General features: G+C 38.3%; 1 protein-coding gene across 1 annotated transcript in view; it reads left to right on the top strand.

Moving 5' to 3' along the window:
• The window catches only part of LOC126133935 (Down syndrome cell adhesion molecule-like protein Dscam2), a 367,718-nt gene that overhangs the window by 302,454 nt on the left and 42,084 nt on the right, over positions 1-23,180 (top strand). Inside the window, exons 28-29 of the mRNA XM_049915191.1 lie at positions 14,002-14,211; positions 16,211-16,375. Coding sequence (XP_049771148.1) covers positions 14,002-14,211; positions 16,211-16,375 — 375 coding nt within the window. The remainder of the gene's footprint in view (positions 1-14,001; positions 14,212-16,210; positions 16,376-23,180) is intronic.

Genomic DNA, 23,180 nt, shown 5'->3' with positions numbered 1-23,180 from the left:
TGAGATTGTACAGTACTGGTACTTCAAGAAAATTTACATCATAAAAACCACACTGAAAAGCTTAATATCAGATGGGACCTACTTCATTGCGAATCTGGAAAAAACCAATGTGCATTTCAAGCCGAATTATGCATTTTAATATAGTTTTCAAAATTCCAATGCTCTTGGGAGTATCCTCTGATGCCCTGTTTCTTTTATGGTGTAATGTAAGCTCTCCTAGTGTTTTCTACATAGGAACATGCAGACTTCCTACACTACTGCAGCTGTGCGTGCGCAATAATGCCTGTGTTGTGATACTCGCTGGCAACTGCCAAATCGAACCTATTTCTAACAGTCTCCAGATAGTATTGCGAATGGTTGTTCGAAAAGCATTACTTTCAAAATAAATTTCTTTTTACGCAAGATGAATTATGTTACTTGTGCCAAAGTAGGATGAATTTCTAAATTACAGAGCATTTAAAACTGAACACTTTGAGGACCAGCCACTTACAAGAATTTCGAGCCCAGAAGACCAGACGTATATGTCATAATTTTAAATTTACTGGTACATTTGTGTTATGTATCTTAAAATATTACACATGCAAAAAAAGATCAATATTACATGTGAAAACTTAGCTTATGTTGTAGCTTGTTAATCTTCGAGACCAATATTATATGTGGAAGCTTAGCTTTTCTTGTAGCTATACTGTGTATATTAATGTAAACCGTTAACTTTTCCTCTTTGTGTGTTCGCACTACGTAACCAGTAATCTTGCTATTGGCTGACTATAACATGTGTCCTATGCTCTGAATATCTGCTGTCATTGGCTGGCAAGATCACGTGGCATGAGATATGACTGGATTATAAAAGGACGTCGCAATTGCGGTTTCAACGCTTCGGAAACTAACGTGCTGTGTTTGGTGTAATTCGAACTTATAGTTTTGTAATACGAAAATATGCACTGTATATGTTGCTGCAAATCAAAGGTCTTTCCAAAACTTCTCTCCTTTTTTTGTCATTAAAAGTGTTTCCGAAACTTCTCTCCTCTGTCCTTTCTTTTTTTTTATGGGAAGTTCTATGCGAGTGTATAAAACGTTAACCATTCAAAGGATTGATAAGTTTTACAGTTCCGAGGGAAAATCTATGGAAAACAGACTGTCACATAGCATGGAAAAAGTGTATTTTCAGCCGGGAAAAAGCACATTTTTTAATTGGGATATCCTGGAAAAATCCGGGAATAATACGGGAATGTTTTTTCCTTGTCCCCATATACACCCTGGAATTTTACTTTTGACACTACACACACTGGCAGATGATGTTCACTGGGCACTCGCCATACCTACACCCTGCCATCAGCTCACCACATTGTGTACCGTGATTCGTCACTCCACACAACATTTTTCCACAGTTCGATCAACGCTCCTTACACTAAGCAAGGCGTCATTTGGCATTTACTGACATGATATGTGGCTTATGAGCAGCAGCTTGACTGTGAAATCCATTTTCTCACCTCCTGTCTAACTGTCATAGTACTTGCAGTGGGTCCTAATGCAGTTTGGAATTCCTTGTGATGGTCTGGATAGATGTCTACCTATTACACGTTATGACCCTCTTCAACTGTTGGCGGTCTCTGTCAGTCAACAGACAAGGTTGGCCTATATGTTTTGGTGCTGTACATGTCCCTTTATGTTTCCACTTCACTATAACATCAGAAAAAGTTGACCTAGGGATGTTTAGGAGTGTGGAAATCTTGCATACAGACGTATGACACAAGTGACACCTAATCACCTGCCCACAATCGAAGTCCGTGAGTTCTGCAGAGCACCCCATTCAGCTCTCTCACAATGTCTAAAGACTACTGAGGTCGCTGATATGGAGTACCTGGCAGTAGGTGGCAGTACAATGCACCTAATATGAACAATGTATGTTTTTGGTGGTGTCCGGATACTTTTCATACATAGTTTATTCTGCGAACTGACTCATTCTACATCATTTTGATAAGGTGTATGGAACATGTAACTAACTAACTAACTAACTACTGACATGCCACAGTGTTGCTCAGTCACTGCTTGAGTGCTGGTCATTCTTTGTGTGGTACTGTCCCTCCAAAATATTACTCTAGACTTATTTGGAGCTGCTGTATCAAATGGACACATAAAGTTCCACCTTAAGAATCATTTTGCTTATAACAGGAAATAAATGACTTTTTCTGTCAACACTGGGCATTGCACGAAAAAATGTGAGGGTGGTATTTGCTTTAGCTAACTCCAGCTATAGACCGCAAAAAGAAAATTGCAGATATATGCTGAAACATTAGAGAAAATATGCTTGATGACTTCAGAGAGACATCAGGAATATACATGTATGTCTAGAATGGTATGCCTTAAGTATGTTGTTGGTGGAGTTTTTCTCAGCTGGAAATAGGAAATGATATGCATTGCCATCACCTTGATAGATAATTGCAACCAGCATGTTACTGTGAAAGTGGCAGAAGAGGACCATATTATTACAAAATTGCGAGTGTACATAGAATTCTGCACTAACTTCCTACTCTCAGACAGATGCTGTTGACACCAGTGGCAAAGCTGGTTCCTTAATACACTCCCTTGAGCCCCGTTTGGAAGGACTTCCTCTGTATAATAGCAAAAATAGCAGTGTGACTGACTCAGATTACAGAACTCAAATGAGTAAACATTCTCAGATGCCACACTAATATTAAGATACTATACCTCCTAGGATATTATTCCTACAAGTTACACCATAGGCCTTTTGAAGGTCTGTATTTGTTTTTGTTGACTGAAGTCCAGTTTCTTGCTGAAAGATAAGGATTGGCGAACAAAATCTATTAATTCATCAGGAAATCCAAGTTTCATGTTGAAATGTTCTTGTATACACAAAAAAAAAAAAAAAAAAAAAAAAAAAAAAAAAAAAAAAAAAAAAATGAAAGTTACCTTTTAAATAAGATCCCTATGAGATATTGTCTCTTCACAAATTATTAATGAACACATACTTTCACATAATATTGTTATACTTATCTATTAACTGTATTTCGTGCATGACAGTACAAAGTGAACTGCAGCTAACATACATGAACTGCATAATAAATAGAACTAAACAAATAAATCTAATAACTAATATCTAAATTTTCAATCCATTCAAGGGCTGGTCTGTCACTTAAAAGAAATATAGATTTCAAGTAAGCTTGTTGCCTGCAGCTTGTTACAATGTGTTTGACGTTCTGATGTTCATTGCCACCTGTCACATTGAGCCTCCATTGGTGGAAGCTTTCTGCACAGTTATCATGGCCTGTACTAATATTATTAATTGTTTTCCAATCACATCATGGCAATTCCACATAGGGTGATCTTGTGACAGGTCTATAAGGGTCTGTTATTCAATGTTTCTGACCACTTTCTGCTCATGGTGAAATGCACTGCTTGCAGTAATTCTGCCAATAAGATAGGTGACTGTCCAGATTTTAATAAACCATTCTAAGTACAGGCACATGAGACTGGATTGTGAGTTGAGGAATTGTAACTTATTTTTCATATCCCTTGAGAGGGGAATTCTGTCTTTGCAGATCTGATGGTGCAATGTGGCTTATAAATTGCTAACCAGTGAAGAGAATTAGATCTGATGTCATCTGTTATTGTCCTCGTTGCTGCTTTTAGCTGAACATTGATTTTACTCACATGTTTACTATTAAGCCACACCAGAGCACAGTTTTTAGCAGCAGAGCAGACAAGTCCTAAGGTAGAACATATTAGTGTTGTTGCTCATGCTCCCCATGGGGTACTACGTAGCTTCTTTATGATGTTATTCCACAGTCTGAGCTGTAGTGATTTCTATATGTTCTTTTGCAGGACAAGGTTCTATCAAGGGTTACAGTTCTTTTGAAAAGTCTTGGTGGTGGAGGACTTTACAATTAAAAGTGACACGTAGCTTTGCACTTGGCCGTTCTGTTGTTAAGAAGAAAGCAGCTAATTCTGATCTTCATTGGATTTGGTGTTAATCTTTTTGAAGTATTTATGCATTGTACTTAGATCTGCGGAGAGTATTGCTTCAAGACTTTTCCGTTGAGGGGCCAGACCAGATCACCTGCATAAATTCAAGAGGACATATGGCTGGTTATGAAGTACATATCATTAGACATATGGCTGTGATACTTAAATTGTTCTATGGCATAATCTTACAGGTCAGTGTGACTGATTAATGTGAAGGGAAAAACAACAGTGTTTTTGAATACTCTGACAACTATGAACAAGTTATCATCATGTTTCACCACTCTACAGTTTGACCATCGCCCCCCTCTTGTTGCCTAAAGTAGATTCATTAATTTTTGAAGGAAGTTACTAATTTGGGTGACTGGTCTCATTTTCACAGCACTTGTCAGGCTGAGATAGTGACACACTGCAGTGAGAGATAGCAAAAGTAGAATTTGAATATCCAGTTTTATTAATAATACACATCTGTTATTCCTCTTCTTTGTTGTAATTTGAAGGCTCGTTATCCTTTTTTTTTAAATATGATTGTCTAGAGGATGTTTGGGTTGCTTCTACAAAATCATGTGAACACTGTGGACTTTCTAGTGAATAATGCATATATTTTCAGTCATTTCACTTCACCGTGCAAATCAATATAACGCACATAACTTGTACCGCATCCTTGCACTTCAAACTTGTGCAACTAACTAACTGACCAAAAACAAAGATTTCCCTCTAACAACATGTAGCAAAGAAATTACTGTCATACTGATCTATTTACACAATATAATCTTTGGAACATACATTTCATAAATAAAATACAAATAATTGTTTGTCTTTTTTGAGAAGACCATAATTGTCATTGTAATTACATTAAGTGTTTATATACATTGACCTTTAAACATTTGTGGATAACTATGCAGTAGTTGATTCCTGGGTTTTTTGCCTTCAATATAGAATCAGTCATTTCATTTGATCCAAGTTCAGTTAGTACATTTATCTCACTATAACCAGTTTTATTACACAAGGTGCTGTTGACAAGTATAAGCACGGCCTCTGAATTTTTCTGTAATGCTATTGTTGTATTTATGCGTCATGTTTGCTGGCCTTTTCATTGCTGTGATTAAGTTTAAGCACACTAATGAACAGGTGTCTGTGTGATCTAGATGTGTAAACAAGCAGAATTGTATTTCAATGTCATTCTTGCAGTAGCTGTTCAGAGCTGTGAGAGTGTGACTACAAATGCTGCTGTGATCTCTTGTTGCAGATTTAGACTTCATGTTGTGTGTTTTCATCAGTATTAACTTAATGTTCTTCTGTTCTGCAAGAGAAATGTCACATGAGCAACTTTGGAAAGATATAGAGAACCTGGAAATACTACCTAGGAGCAAAACTGAGTGTCAGTTTTCTGATGTCAGTAACAGAATGATGAAACTTCAACAAAATCTCAAAATAGTAGTCCTCAGCCCTGTAATCAGCCGGCACGGTGTACCAGTTTAATGCTTCTGCAAGAAGTGCAGTTGGCAGTAAATTCAGAATCTGAAGAATCAGAAAGTGATAGTGGCAAGAGCACACTTCAGTGACACTTTTCAATTGGAAACAAACCAATTTACAGCCATTAAAGCATGTGTTTGGTGGCAGATTCGCAATGCAAGTTTCAACTGCTCAGTGACTCAAGCATTCTGTCTTTTTTATGTATGTACATACTTCTGTCACAAAACCTGTTCCACTTTGCAGCAGATGAAATGAATTAATTTTCATGTATACACAAGTGCACATACTCCAGAATCTCTGTATTTTTGACTGGGAAAGTGGAAAGATACTGAATTTGAAGAACTTAGTTTTTTTTTATTATTTGTTTTCTAATGGCTCAATTCAAAAGTTTAAAATAAGTCATTTATAGATCCAGAAATATACTTTTAAACACTTCAGTTTTCAGTGAAATTATGTCCTAAGACCATTTTAATTTGATTTTGAGAATGCTACAGCTCAGTGACAGCTCTGCAAGTTCTGGAAGTGAAAGCTTGTTTAAAATCAGAAATACTGTCGATAAAGTTAATATAAGTTTCACAATATGTTTAGTCTTCACCAGAGTCACTGTTTGTGAGAATAGGCACAATATGTCAAAACTGCAGAGGAAAATGAAATTAAGAGAAACTGAGCTTAAGTAAACTGAAAAGGTGCTTTCTATCAAGTGTTGCAGTAAAAGAGAAGTGTGGATGTTGAGCACATGTAAAACGAAGAATGTTTGTGAAGAGAAACTCACAGAAAACTTGCTAGCCTGCAACTCAATTATGGCTGCAGTTGACTACTGTAACATGGTAATGAGTTAAGTAGGATCAATGTGTCAAACTGAAATGGTATAAGAAATATTTTTTTCACATTCTAGATTTGTGACTTTTCATTGCTCTTGTTCTCAGGTTGGCTACAGGATGAAACATGGCACTCACAATGTTTCACCCTTTTTGTTATGGAAAATGTAGAAAAATATGCTACAAAACTGAGAAAAGGTGGCAAAGGAAGGCACTTCAGTGACAAGAATCCCTTCAGTATGCGTGGTGGCATTTTCTCAATGTTATTTTAACTAAACATTCAAAGAAAAGTATGTGCAGAAGCTTGCTTTGCGCAAACCAGAAAGTGCACTGGGAAACCAGATACCAAGGCAAAACTTGCAACATATTATTGTTCTGTGTGTTGTTCTGTTTTGAAACTTATCACACAGAGAAGCATTACTAATCATCAGGAATTAAACCTGATATTTGAAATTAATTGCTACTTCTGGGTATATTATTTAAAAAACAAAAAACTTGATATGTAAAAAAGATGATATAAAAAGGTATTGTTACCTTTTCACTTGGTCAAAACCCCAGATCAAAAGAAAGTATGTAAAATAGATACAGGGGGTGCAAATAGTATTCAACAGTCCTGATTTCATCTCTTTGGTTGAAATAAGCTCACCAGATAAAGAATTTGTCACTCCAGCATGCACACACAGATGAATTGTTAAGTCTTTTCAGATGGTGCAGTGATCAAGTAATGCTCAACTGCCTGTCCGATAGCTCTACATGAGTATAAGGAAGTAGTGACCAGTGAGACATTTATGTTTCAAATGAACTTTATAGGTAAACATGGGTAAGTGTGAGGTTGTGACAGAATGGCAAAAAGGGGCAATCATGTTTGGTCATGCTCATAGCCAAATACTGTGTGAAGTTGCTGGATCCGTTGGTATTTCATGAGGAAATGTTCAGCTCGTCTACCAGCAGTGGTGTAACAACCATGACCATGAAACATGACATCAGAATAGTGATCACAAAATGATCTTGACTGATTGTGAAAGCAATCAGAGATGCATTTTATGGTTTTTGAATCAAAATTGCTTCTAAAGCCAGCAGGAATTGCTGTAGGCAGTGAATGAAAATCAGTACTAACCTATTAGTGAGAGAACATTGAGATTGGAACTGGATGCAATGAACGTTTGGAATTGTTAACCTCGCAGGAGACCATTGCTCACACAGACACATGAAGCTGCATGTCTTCAGTGGACTAGAAATCATCAAACATGGACAGTAGCTAACTTTTGGAATGTAATGTTGTCTGATGAATCATGTTTTTGCTCATATTCAAATGATGTACATCATTGAGTGCCCTAAGGTCAAATAAAGCATTTCACCCTGAATGTGTACAAGGTCAGGTACAAGCCGGAGGTGGGTCTGCAATGTTTTGAGGGTGTTTTCCTTGTCATAATTTGGGCCCATCCACTGAAGTGACTACTAACATTAATCAGCTTGCTTATCCAAACATTCTGAATGACCAGGTGTTGCCTTTCAGTCAACATCTGCATGATGAGTATGCTACTAACATCCCTATTTTTAGAGACAGGAGCAGCAGAGTTCATTGAGCTGGTAGATAATGTGACTGGTTTCCTGAGCAATCCCTCACCCTACTACATCTCGACTGGCCTACAGAATCGCTGACTTGAACTCCATAAACAATATGTGGGACATGTTGGAACAACGAGTAAACCCCTGATATCAGCATCCCAAGAATTTGGTGGAATTGCACGATCAGTGAGAGGTTTAACTTGGATGCAATGTACCTGTACAACCTCGTGGACTCACTTCGTAATGAAATCTAGCAGTTAACAAGTCCATGGGTAGCATTACTTGGTATTAAATGATGCTTGTAACAATTTCTCTAGAAGTGACTAATTTTTTTTTATTTAGTGAGCTTAGTTTGCTGGAAAACAAACAGACTTGGTGTTTCAGATGTTACAGTATCTTTTCTGTAAATAATGTAATTACACAGCATACACTGCACCAGTACAATAAAACTTGCATTTATTCATTTATTTTCAATCAGCTAAAATTATTAGCACTTAACGTAGACAATTATATTGGGATATCCTGTGTTTTGACAATGAAATTTACTTAATGAAGTAAAGTGGGACTGAAAGTATATATTGTGTGTTGAAACAAATAATCAAATGCTTCAAGTTTTTGAGTCTGAAGCACCTCTCCAGGTACTGAAATTTGCTTGCAACAAACAGATGTGATGTTTCAGATGCTACAATATCTATTCTGTATGTGACATAAATACACAAAATTCATTCCACCTGTTAAAAAAAATTATAGATATTCATCACTTTAAACTGTGACAGAATTATTCCAAGTGATGGGAACAATTATATCTGGGTATCGTCACTTTTTGGCTACGAAAGTTGCTAAGCACATAAACAATGATTGAAAATACATGAGTATTGTAAAAAGTATTCAAAAAATTACATTTTCTCACTTTGTGTATCTCTCCAAATGATGAAGTATGCTGACAAGAAACTGATGCTTTAGATGGAGCTATATCTGTTTTGTAAATGATGTGATTACACAGCATAAGAATTGTACATATTCATCAGTGTCTGATACGCAAAAATTATTCCCATGTAATGTATACAGTTATGCTTGGGTATTGTGATTTTTTTATGCAAAGTTTGCCTATGGACATAAAAAATATTGAAAATACATACTGATCCTTGTAAAAAGTATTCGAATGTTTCAAGTTGGCAGCCTCTCTCCAATGAAGTAGTATATTAGCAACAGACAGACTCAATTCTTTACATGTTGCAGTGTTTATCGTGTAATGAAAATAATCAATTTTTGAAAATATAAGAAATTGGATGGATAAAGAATCTACTCACCAAGTGGTGGCAGGAGAATACACATATAAAATGTATCACGGTTTGAAAGCCTTTGGAGTGTATGGCTCCTTCTTCAGGCAGAAGGACTGAAGGAGAAAGAAGTGTGGTGAACGAAAAGGATTGGTTAGGTGTAGAAAATGGGCAGAGTTAAGAAAGGTCACCCAAAACCCCAAGTCAGGGGAGACTTACTGGCTGGAATGAGGAGGGAAGACTGATTGTTGGGACTGCACTGGATGAGATTGGAAAACCTGAGAGCTTAAAGGTGGAAGATAGGGTGATATGCAAGACAGAGATTATTGATAAAACAGCAAGCATGAGTTAATAAGAGTGAAAAGCCAAGCGCATTGTATGTGACAGATGTGGTAGGGGGTCTATGAAGAACAGACAGGTCAGACAATGAAAGATTGAGGCCACGTCCCTCTAGACCAACATCCTTCATCTCAAGGACTGTTTGCTGCTGAATATTTCCTCAGTCAGAGCCCATCTGATTCCTAACCTGTGACATCCTTCCTGCTCACCATTATCAACTTTATACTTACCAGCACCTACTTCATCTTTCATCTTTTAGGAGAGCAGACAAAGACAGATGAGGGGTACAGCCATGGGAACCGGGATGGCTCCTTCCTGTGGCAACCTTCTCATGGGTCACATGGAGGGGACTTTCCTGGGATGCATAAGCCTTCAGCCCCTGGTCTGGTTTAGATACATTGATGACATCTTTGCCGTATAGACTCATGATGAGGCTGATGTGTCAAGATTCTTGGAATTTATAAATCCATTCTCCAGTTAAATTTCACATGGCCTTATTCCAAATCCCATGCCACTTTCCTTGATGTTCGTATCCTCACCAAAGGTCAGCTACACACTTCTGTTCACGTTAAATCTACTAAAAAACAACAGTACTTACATTTTGACAGTTGGCATTGTTTCCAGTTGCTGGACGTAATCACCCCACCAGCCTAGTTCAGAAACAGATTTCCCTAGACCATCACATCCACACATCAAATTCTGGGACTACTGTCAGCCGATATTCGATATGGCTATGAATTTCTAAAAATCATGCCCTGAAATAAGGTCCCTGCTGTCCAAGATATTGCCCACCATACCTAGAGTAGCTTGTTTTTTTCCTCCCAATCTCTGCAATATCCTTGTAAGACCCTAAGCGTCTTCTGTACCCATCTCCTTATCATATGGTACCTACCTCTGTGACTGTTCCCACTGAAAGACAGGTCCTATGCACCCTGCTATCACCACCTGTACCAGTTCTGTAACTGGCAAAACATATACTATTAAAGGGAGGGCCACTTGTGAAATGACACATACCATATACCACCTGTTAAATAAACAATGTTCAGCCTTTTACATCAGCATGATTACCACAAAGTTACCAGTTAGGATGAATGGCCATAGGCAGAGGGTGTATACTGGCAACACACAATGTACTGTTGCAGAGCATGTTCTATAACATGACAGTCGTGACGTCAGTACATGTTTCACCACACATGTCATCTGGATTCTTCCCCCAGATATCAGTTACTCAGAACTCTGCAGGTGGGAACTGGTGCTGCAACATGTCCTTGGTTCTGACCAACCACACAGCCTTCATTTATGTTATTTTCTGTGGTTGCAGCATTTCTTCACAGTAACTGTTCCTTTCTTCATTCCCTTGTAGTTTTTCTACATGTTTCATTTACTGACCCATCTATTTTTTGCAGTCACCCTCCCACCTCTTATCACATACAGTGCACTTAGCTTTTCACTCTCATTAACTCGTATAGTGTTTTAGCAGTGATCTTCCTATTTTCCACCTTCAAGCTCTCAGGTTTTCAAATCTCATCTGATGCAGTCCCCAACAATCAGTCCTTCCTTCTCATCTTGTCTGGTAAGGCTTCCCTGACTGGGGTTCTGGGTGACTTTTCTGAGATCTACCCCTTTTCCTATACCTCACAAGTCCTTTTCCTTCATTCCTCTTCCTTCCCCTTCATTGCTACTGTGAGAAGAAGGAGCCACTGGCTCTGAAAGCTTGACATGTGTGCTCTCCTGCTGCCACTTGGTAAGTAATTTTTTTAATCTATCCTATTACTTGTGCTACTAATATCTATTCGTGTGTGAAGTGATTACACAGCACAGAGTCAGTTAACAAAAAAAAAAAAAAAAAATATATATGCAGACTCACCTGTTTATGACGTGATCAAACTATTCTGACATAAGAAAAGATTTTGTTTTTGAAAACATTGATTTATGACCTTAAATTTTGCTTGAGAATGAGTAATTTTATTTATGGACTCTAAACATATTCAGATTAATCAGAAGTATATTCCAGCAACCACTTAATCTTCCTTGTGAATTGTTTGTGAATGAATTATTGTGCTGGCATGCATCATGAGCGCAGAACAACAGGAGATAGTGGATGTATGGAACATATGGCATTTAGCTTATAAGCTATGAATTCAGCACAGCACAAGAAAGTCAGTGCAGGTATTTCAACACACAAGAAGTGGTACCCTACAAATTGTTTACAACACAGGTAGTTGGTTTATTTGTCAACACCCAGCACATCCTTTGGCAAGCACATCTGTAGTGTTGAAAGGGTTAAGTAGCTGCATTTCTACACAATATTCTAAAAGTAACTCTTGTAATTATCAATGTCAGTAGATTAAAACTACACACAATTGCTTGTTAGTTTACGTAAAAGAAGTAGCCTACAGTGGTGCTTTGGCTTGTTAATACATAATTTGCCGTATGCCACATCTCTAAAGGATGGAATTTATGATACACAGTATGTGAATGAATAAACAAATGGATGAATGAATACTAGGAGAAAATCTGGAAATAGTATTAAATATCTATATATAAAAGGCAATGTCCTGACTGACTCACCAACTGACTGACTCTTCACCACCAAGACCAAACTGCTAGGGATAAAACCTCAAAATTTGGAGAAGGTGTGGATATTATACTGTAGGCATTGTTTAAGAATTGCTTTTTTTGAAATTCCAATCCTAAGGGCATGAAGGTTTTTTTTTTTGGGAAATTTAGCCCTGTGGGGGCAAAATAGTGGGCAACAGCTTTTTTTGAAAATATACCATTATTAAAGAACTACTAAAGAATTTTTAAAGCTATGTCTATGAATATTCGTATTTGACTACTCAGTTGCAAGTACGAAAGATACATGTTTCAGTGTTTTTGGAAGTTGAACCACTAAGGAGGTGAAATATAGGAGATCAGACTTTTTATGGAAATATTCTATTACGAAAGCATTTTTAAAGCTAAATCAATAAAAATTTAAATTTGGCATCTCAGTTAGAAATAAAAAAAGTATGTGTTTCACTGTTCTGCGAAATTCAACCCTTATGGGGTTGAAATGGGGGATATAGTTTTTATGGAAATATTTCATTGTGCAAGCATTTTTAAAGTTAAATCTTTGAGAATTGGTGTCTGGCTGTCTCAGTTACAGTTGAAAAAATACGTTTTACTGTTTTTGGAAATTCAACCCCTAAGGGGTGAAATACAGTCAGACTGATTCATTGGCTCATCATTGCCCAGCCCAAATGGCTAAGGATAGAAACTTAAGTGTGGAGAGTGTGTGGATCTTATACTGTAGGCATTATTTAAGAAGGTATTGTTCAAAATTCCACTCTTAAGGGAGTTAAATAGGGGATGAAAGGCATTTTGAAAGTATGTTTCTATTAAGGGAATTTTGAAGTTAAAACTACGAAATCTGGTATATGTTATCTAAGTCAGAAAATAAAAAATATGGGTTTTAGCATTTTTGGAAGTTCAACCACTAAGGGGGTAAAACAGTGGAACTACTAAATGATTTTTAAGGCTACATCTATGACAATTGGTGTTTGACTTGTCAGTTGGAAATTTAAAAAAGAAGTACATATGACAGTGTTTCTTGTAATTCAGCCCCTTAGGGAGTGCAATAGCGGATGAAACTTTTTAAGAAAATATTTCATTACAAATTTATCAAAATTGGCATTTCACTCCTCAGTTAGATATAAGGAAATACAGTATTTGTTAAGAGATGAAAGTTGCTATGGAAACATCTCCACAAGGATGCAAAAGGCATGATTAACAAAAATTTTGGACTCCACCTACCGGAATCACTTTTGATGAGAAGTACATTTTGAAAAGGCAATACTTATATGGCCTTAATTAGCATGAAAAGGTTAGAAGTTGCAATTTGTGAACAAAATAAAAATTTGATTAAATAATAATAATAATAATAATAGAAAAAATCACTACAGGCCATACAGCCTATGTGAGTGAAGCAGCAGATGCTAAACTTCTCAAAAATAAAAATTTTCAGTGAAGTACAGTTGAAAAAATATGCGTGTGGTGTTTTTTTTTCCTTCAATATAATTATGTGTTATGCAGTGATCTTTTTATTATTTCAGGTCATCAGATGTATTCATTTTCTCCAAGTGGATATCTCATTGTTGAAAGATGCACAATATGCAAATTTCAACATTTGTATAATTTTCAAGCAATCACCATGTGCTAGTGCATGGTATATGTTTCCATTATGAATTATGGAAACTATTTGAGAGTTTTTCACATATTTTGAGCATCTGTTATCAACAGACATTTCTACATGCCCATGAGCATCTTCATCTGGACACCCACAAGTTTATCTTTTGAACTTATTATGTTTTTTACCATGTAACATATGCTTTAAACATGTGGCACACTTTCAAATAATAACTATAATTCATAATGGAACTTATGCTGCGCACTAGCCTGATTGAAAATGATATACCAGTAGCTGCCAAAACTTGCCACTATCAGAAAATCTATCTATGCTTAAACTGTTTGTGGTAACTGCAAGCCCACAGTTCAAGAAAACATTATTATTGCAGAGCTGTATGAGATGAGCCCCTATGCCACATTTGCCGTGTCATCAGACCATCACAGAAAAAAGTTAATGGATGCTTCAGGAGTGGATCACACTTTACAGTTTAAAACATTTGGACATTCAGAAAATGAGAGTTGCACTCAACATGAACTTACTCATCAAGTAAATATGGTTCACTGGTATGCTGCATCAGATGGTAAGCACAAGCCTCATAAGTTGAAATCACTATGTATATCAAAGACAGCGTAAGAAGATCCCTGACAGCTTGCGGCACTGATGCCAACTTCCAACTGCTAAGTGCTAAATGCTGCATGTGAAAACAGTAGCAGTTTAGAGAGCTGTGACAACACTGAGGTGTTCCGATAGAGATGTTTACAAAATTGTATTATTTATTGGTTGAGCTGTGTGCACAGCAACTGTCAGGAATCAACTTATACTGACCCAGCTATAGGTACAGTTTCCCACTTCCTGTGAAACTGCTTCACAATTAACTGCATTGCTACAGGGTGGTCCACGAAAAACTGGCCACAGGTACTGATTGTGCACCAGTTTTGCACAAATTGTTGCCCACCACAAACAGATACAACAACAAATATCTAAACAGATAATAAGTTGAGTCACAGATAGGCACAACAAAAAGACTGTCACAATTAAAGCTTTCAGCCATAGGCCTTCATCAACAATAGACACACACACACACACACACACACACACACACACACACACACACACATATATATGCAAACACAACTCTCTCTCTCTCTCTCTCTCTCTCTCTCTGTCTCACACACACACACACACACACACACACACACACACACACACACACACGCACGCACACGCACGCACGTGCGCTTAAACACAACTCACACACATGACTGCAGTCTCAGGCAACTGAAACCACACTGTGAGCAGCAGCACCAGTGCGTGATGGGAGTGCATGGTGGGAGTGGCACCCAATTTCCACTCCCATCATGCACTGGTGCTGCTGCTCACAGTGTGGTTTCATTTGCCTGAGACTGCAGTTGTGTGTGTGTGTGTGTGTGTGTGTGTGTGTGTGTGTGTGTGCGCGCGCAGGCACGCACGCGCGTGTGCGTGCGCCTCTTTGTGCCTGCGTATGTGTGTCTATTGCTGATCAAGGCCTATAGCCAAAAGCTTTTGTTGTACCTATGTGTGACTCAGCATCTCCACTATATGGTGAGTAGCAACTTTCCTTCTCATAATATTGTTACATTCCATCCTATAATTTCAAAAATGGTTCAAATGGCTCTGAGCACTATGGGACTTAACATCTGAGGTTATCAAACATCTGAGGTTATCAAACATCTGAGGTTATCAGTCCCCTAGACTTAGAACTACTTAAACCTAACTAACCTAATGACATCACACACATCCCTGCCCGGTACAGGATTCGAACTTGTGACCGTAGCAGCAGTGCAGTTCCGGACTGAAGTGCCTAAAACCGCTCGGCCACAGCGGCCGGCTTCCTATATTTTCCATTGTTTGCTTTTAACAGATTATAATCAGATAATAAATAAATAACAACTAAGCTAATGCAAAAGTCTTTATTTACAGAATTGATCTTGTCTTTTACATTACATTACATTAGGTTCAGAAAATTACCTCCTTGTGCTTCAGTGCACTTTTGCACATGCCCTAACATGTTAATATAAACTTTGCATAACTCTGCAGCATCAAATCTCAAAATTTCATTACAAACATTGTCCTTAAGTTGTTCTAATGATATTGAGTTACACGTGTACACTTCCCTTAGGCTGCACCACAGATAAAACTCATGCATCCACTATTGCAGTTCTTCCTTGGAGAGGATACTTCTTGCTGAGATATTTACTTCAAATGTCTTAATGAAGTCACAGTGGCTTTCTACTGACAGTACAAATCATACAACCACTTCAAAAAATAGATGGCAACTGCCGGATGATGATGAGCAGTCTTAGTACTCGGAACCAGTTTTTCATGTGCCACCCTGTGCCATAAAATGTTAACATCAAATTGTGTAGAGAATAAAATCTAACAGTGGATCAGTCTTGAAATAAGTCCCACTGCAGGGTTTCACAGAAATATTAACATCATAACAGTGGGAATATAGTTTTAAAGACTAGTGAAATTTAATGTTACTATAAAATCCTTTTTGGAATTTATTTAGCTTATAATGTATACACTATTCCTTCCAGGAGATAGAGGACAGCCATCATCCAGCCTACATAGGAAAGGTAACATGAAACATCGTCACAACAAATCCGACACATGTCAGCACTCAGATACCGAAACAAGTGGTAGCCCATCTGCAATAAGCAGTTATAAAGTGCCTATCAAGCACCCAACGGCAAGGAGTTTAGGTATGTTTTGCATCATTTTTCATGAAACTAACAGTAAATGTGCCACTTCATGCTGTGGGGAAGAGTGGGATTAGAAACCCGAACCCAATTTTGATCCTTGGTCTCTCATGGGAATTTCTTTCTGTCTGTTAAGCTGTGTTTTCACCTCTTACAATGTGTTACACATTCAAGAAAATACCAAACAACAGTTTCTGGTTATTTCATCAACCAAAGATTCTTCTGGGTTCATTTCCCATGAAAATACACAATAGTGACAAGTCTTCAGACACAAAATACCTTCTTATTTGATTCTTTTAGATACACATAAGATGATAGCATTCCTATTTTCATAACAACATATCCTTTAGGCGAGGCACAGGAATTGGTTAGAGGGCTTTGAATTTGAGGGAGGGGGACAAGGGTGATTCAGTTAACTGAGAACACATGCTAAGAGAAAACTACACCTTATAAGATGAAAAGGGACACTAAAGATGAAGGTGAAAGTGTCACAGAAGGTGAGGGGTCACAGCTAATAAAATAATTCTTTTTCAAAGAAATTTTTCCTCAGAGCTTACATGGAGAAAATTAAATATTTAATTTATTTATTAGTTAATTTACGTTCCTGAACCCAGCAAGATCATTTATTCATTACACAAGAACCTCATTTATCCAATCCTCATTAATTCAGATTTCCACATTCCTTTTTTATTTCCTCTTTTTTTAACCCAGAAATGTATGGTATACAGTTGGTATGGTGCAATATATGTTGACACTGCAGGCAACATAGAGACTGCCAGTGCCACTTTTCCAACTGCCTCTACTATGGTTAGTGTTCTGTTCCTGACAGAGTGAAGGTGTATGGGTATTGTTCCTGTGTTTTGCATTTGTATGTGAGTGAAATGGCTTCAAAGTGAAAGAAAGTGGTTCTTTCGATGGAAAAAAAGTTGAAATCACTAAACAGAATAGACAAAGGAGAAATGGTGAAATAAATGTCTGCAGAATATGGTACAGGGATATCATCTATGTCAGAATGAAAGGAGGACTGAAAAGAAATTGAAAACTTCTGCTTAACCAAACAATGGAAACTCAAAGTTAGAATATCAACAATATAAAGAAAGGATAGATTGCTGCTCACTGTAAAGATGACACATTGAGTTGCATACAGAGATGATGTGAAGACTGCCATCCCCATGAGCTCTGGTCTGAACTGTCATATATAGCAGTTATGTGGGTATGAGGTGAGCTTGCTTGTCTCAATGAAATGTGCATGTGTTTTTACTTTCTGAAAAAGGCTTTGACTGAAAGCTAAATCATAACTCTTTTCATTGTGTCTGTCTGCAACTCAATGTGTCATCTTTATTATGAGTAGCAATCCATTCTTTCCCTTATACTGAAACACTGGATGAAACATTATTTGTTTGGTTCAGTGGGAGAAGAGAGCAAAGTTTTCTGATATCCATTTCTGATGTCTGGTCCAGCCCTGCTGGAAAGATCATTGAACTTAAGTAGCAAGGCACCTGGTGATGCTACTTATTCCACAAGCTAGCCAAAGTTGGCAGGAAAGATGGAAAGCTCAGCATTGCATGGGCTAGCTTTCAGTGACAGGTGAAAGTTTTTTGGGGGATACCGTAGTTGCAGAAAACTTAGAAAAAAGAATTTGAAGAAGTTATTTCCTCTAAAACATTAAATTAAGAGTGTGATTTTTTGCTTTTAGAGAATATTTCTGAATTATTTAGATTTTCAGTAAGCCACATTACATCTGGTCCCACATAGATGGAAGAAATGAGGTACTTATGTGTAACTTCATTCATTTATTGTGTGACATTTTTGTCATTATGAGAGGTTGCAAGAGGAGTACCATCAGCTTATGTTACTGCTTTGAAAGATAAAAAGTGAGGCAGGAGATTTAGATCATTCAAATGAACAGTGCACAGATCTATTACATAATCCATTTGTGACATATAGAAGGTGTTATGCAGTACAAGCTGAGAACGCTGCACTGTCCTGGTATGTATTTATTTCACTTCTATTAGTCCATGTCCTCCCCCATTCTCTCTGTCCATCTCCTCCTTCCCTCATATCTGCTGAACTTTGTGACATACAGTGATGTAATTTTGTAGTTACATTCAGCAGCATATACACGCATCAAAAAAAGTTTTGCATCACCTCAGTTCCGAGAGTTCCAGAACCTGTACAGAAAATTGGAATAGAGATCAACATAAACATCATTTCCGCCATTTTTATTGCTCATGAAAACCACACATTGCATATTGTACTACCATACAACATGACCTTCAGAGGTGGTGATCCAGATTGCTGTACACACCAGTACCTATAATACACTGTAGCACATCCTCTTGCATTGATGCATGCCTGTATTTGTTGCGGCAGGCTATCCACAAGTTCATCAAGGCACTGGGTGGTCCAGATTGTCCCACTCCTCAATGGCGATTTGGCGTAGATCCCTCAGAGTGGTTGGAGGGTCATTTCGTCCGTAAACAGCCCTTTTCAATCTATCCCAGGCACGAAACTTTTTGGCAGATTAAAACTGTGTCCAGACCGAGACTCGAACTCGGGACCTTTGCCTTTCGCAGGCAGTTGCTCTACCAACTGAGCTACCCGAGCACGACTCACATCCCGTCCTCACAGCTATACAAAGGTTCTGAGTTCGAGTCTTGGTCCGGCACACAGTTTTAATCTGCCAGGAAATTTCAGATCGGCGCACACTCCGCTGCAGAGTGAAAATCTTGTTCTGAAAATATCCCAGGCATTTTCGATAGGGTTCATGTCTGGAGAACATGCTGGCCACTCTAGTTGAGCAATGTGGTATCCTGAAGGAAGTCATTCACAAGATGTGGATGATGGGGGCATGAATTGTCGTACATGAAGATGAATGCCTTACCAATATGCTGTCGATATGGTTGCACTATTGGTCGGAGGATGGTATTCACATATCGTACAGCCGTTACGGTGCCTTCCATGACTACCAGTGGCGTATGTCAGCCCCCACATAATGCCACCCCAAAACAGCAGGGAACTTCCACCTTGCTGCACTCGCTGGAAAGTGTGTCTAAGGTGGTCAGCCTGACCGGGTTGCCTCCAAACACATCTCTGACGATTGTCTGGTTGAAGGTGTATGTGAAACTCGTTGGTGAAGAGAATGTGATGCCAATCCTGAACGGTCCATCCGGCATCGTTGTTGGGCTCATCTGGATCGCGCTGCATGGTGTCGTGGTTGCAAAGATGGACCTCGCCATGGACGTCAGGAGTGAAGTTGTGCATTATGCAGCCTATTGCACACAGTTTGAGTCATAACACGACATCCTGTGGCTGCGCAAAACATTATTCAACATGGTGGCATTGCTGTCAGGGTTCCTCCGAGCCATAATCCATTGCAGTAGTAGCCCTTGGGCAGCCTGAGCGAGGCATGTCATTGACAGTTCCTGTCTCTCTGTCTCCCCTCCATGTCCGAACAACATCACTTTGGTTCTCTCCGAGACACCTGGACACTTCCCTTGTTGAGAGCCCTTCCTGGCACAAAGTAACAATGCGGACGCGATGAAACAGCGGTATTGAACATCTAGGCATGGTTGGACTACAGACAACACGGGCTATGTACCTCCTTCCTGGTGAAATGACTGGAACTGATTGGCTGTTGGACCCCCTCTGTCTAATAGATACTGCTCATGCATGGTTGTTTACATCTTTGGGCACGTTTAGTGACATCTCTGAACTTTAAAAGGGACTGCGTCTGTGGTACACTATCCATAGTCAACGTCTATCCTCAGGAGTTCTGGGAACCGGGGTGATGCAAAACTTTTTTTGATGTGTATATTTAGGCCACAATATGTGAATACCAAATTTTATTCATCTAGTATTTGAGAGCAAGAGCACTTAGTGACTTGCAACCCACTTTACATGTAATTTCATACCTTTATGAAACTTTTCTTTGCTGACACTCCCGACATAATGATAAAAGGAAAAAAGTGTTTTGCTTATTACCTTTTTGCTGTTCATTTCTGCATCAGGCATGATGTTTACATTTCTTGCTTCTTTGCTACTATCTCTGTTTGCTATAAATTTAGCAGACATACACTAAAGTATCTGAGGATCACAACATGCCTCCTTGGCTGCTGCGTTTTCCATTTTGTTCCCTATAATAGGCATGTGCCCTGACATCCAGCAGAAAGATACTTCCTTCCCCAGCCTTTGCAAGTAGAGAAGAGTGTCCTGGATATCCTAGACTACTGTATTTGCTGCTTATAAGTGTGGTAGAAAATGAACAGCACTTGGGGAGTCAGGACAGATGAGGAATTTAACACTTACACCCAGCTCATGAGCTACAGTACCTCAAGATTTCATATAATTCTGCATCAAAGACAGTAAATTCTTGAGTCAGCCAAATCTTGAGGACTTGTTCATGGAAAAGAACAGAGTAACTAATGGAGTCCCCTGTTTAGACCCACTCACAAATACAGTTACATAGATATGGTGCTCAGTAGAAAAGTCATAAAATAATGTATTAAAAACAGATGCAGGAGTGCAGCCTCTCCTGTACTATGTTAAATCTAAAGTTACTCTGTCCCTCTGCATTAACCAGGGTGCTAATCTGTTAAAATCCTGATTTGGGTCTGTACTTGCCTCAGACCAAGTGACTCCAGCACTTGATTCAAGCAGATCCCAAAACGGTCTTGTTGCTCATGGACAATTAGTGAAAAGACAGCCCATACCTGGATGAGCAGCACTATGGTAGGCTGGTGAATTGGAAGGGTTCTCCAGCCTCAACACTTGGTGTGGGATTGGTTCTACAATCACCTGTGGTCAGCCTGGTCCCCTCATGGTGGATAGCATCAATGATCTTCAAGTATGAAGGCCTCACTGGTATGCATACTGTGCAACCATAGTCTAACCACGATCCCACAAAAGCCTTGCAATACTGAAGGAGATGTGTTGTCCACACCCTGGGACTCTGTGACTTACAGGTAAAAGACACTTCAAGATGTTCAATGTTTCTGGGTCCTGGGCATCAAGTGCTTTCGGTGTGGTAACCATGGCAGTTTGGAGTAAAAACTGAGGCCCAGAAACCTCACTGAGTCTTTAAAGAACTCACGCAGAGCAGCATCTCCTGAATCCTCACAAAGTGGTTAAGGAGCTGCCTAGTCTCTAACATCCAGACCAGATACTGATTAATCTTCCTCACACAGCTCATTAAGGCAACACTGTGATGAGTTCTGAGACACATCCAGCCCATTCCTGGTTTGAAAAAAATGTATCAAAATGGCCTCTCTCCAAGAGTTGGCAAAATGTCCTGTCTTCTTGTAAGTGTCGCAGCATGCTGTACTGGATTTGGTTGTGACTGTGTGCAGTATCACAAGCCTCAGACAGTACCATTCCAATTTTCACATGGAAAAGGGGCAGTTATAAGACTCAGAATTGTTGAATCCAAAGTCTGACTTTTCCCTCCCCGTGGCTCCACAGTAGCGGCAGAATGACGGATTGGATTACATTAGATTCAATTTTCATTCCATAGACCCAAAAATTAGATGATTCTCGTGGGTGTGGAACATGTCAGAAAGTATAACATAAAAAAATAGAACATTTGAATATAATACTCTCTTCCATGATTATTTGTCAGGAGATTGTCAAAATATGTGAATATATTAAATTGTAACTACTAATATTTACGGAATTAATACACTGTCAGAATGAAACATGGTTATGCACATTTAATAAATTTATCGTATCCAAAATGCCTAAGCTTGCCTCTTGTAACCAAGACTTGTCAAAACTGAAATCTAGCAGACATTTTCACTTAGGCTGGTCTAACAGTTTCTGATAAGATATTCATCTATGAAGTAAAAAATGTTGCCTACCAAAAAGTATTTCAAACTTTGTTTAAACTGTGCTTCATGTGGAGCCACGTTTTTAATAGCTGCTGCCAGTTTATTGAAAATGCAAGTTCCTGAATATTGGACTCCTTTTTGAGCTGAGATAAGTGATTTTAGATCTTTATGTAGATGGTTCTCATTCTTAATATTGCTACTCTGTATTGAGCTATTGGTTGGAAATAGAGACATATTAATTGCAACAAATATCAATAAGGAATAAATATACTAAGAAACAGTGGTTACAAGGCCCATTCCTTGAACAGGTTTCTACATGATGTTCTTGAATTTATGCCACAAATGAATCTTATTTCATTCTTTTACTCTATAAAACTTTTGCCTGGTTTGACAAGTTACCCCAAAATGTGATCCCATATGACATAATAGAATGAAAGTAAGCAAAGTATGCAAGTTTTCTTTATATTTATATCTTGTACATTTGATATCATACGCATTGCAAATACAGGCTTGTTTAGGCCCTTCAGTAATTCTGTGGTATGTCCTTCCAACTTCCCAACTGAATTTATTATTCAGTTGTACTTTGCAGGTATTTCACAGTGCCACCCTTTGTTTCCTGTTAGTTAGGTTAAGACTCAAACCATTTTGCAGTACTGCCAGTGACAGTATTCTAATATACTAAAGTACACTAATATACTAAAGAGGAAGTTGTGAGTCACGTAGTCAAAGGCTTTTTAAAGGTCACAGAAAATACCAGGAGTCTTTAATTTGTTACCTAATGAATAAAATAAATTCTCAGTGTAAGTGTAAGTAGCCTGCTATGTATCATAACTCTTAAGGAACCCAAACTGTTACTTGGACAATATAATATTTGCTGTCAGATGCTCAAGAAGGTGCTTCAACACAACCTTTTAAAATATTTTTGAAAAAGCTGGTAAAAGTGAAATTGGTTGATAGTTTGACAGTATCTCTTTATACCCCTT

Source organism: Schistocerca cancellata, chromosome 1 (genome assembly GCF_023864275.1).
Source record: "Schistocerca cancellata isolate TAMUIC-IGC-003103 chromosome 1, iqSchCanc2.1, whole genome shotgun sequence".
Taxonomy (NCBI): Eukaryota; Metazoa; Arthropoda; class Insecta; order Orthoptera; family Acrididae; genus Schistocerca; species Schistocerca cancellata.
The sequence above is the reverse complement of the archived record's forward strand: the minus strand, read 5'-3'. Positions and strand labels throughout refer to the sequence as shown.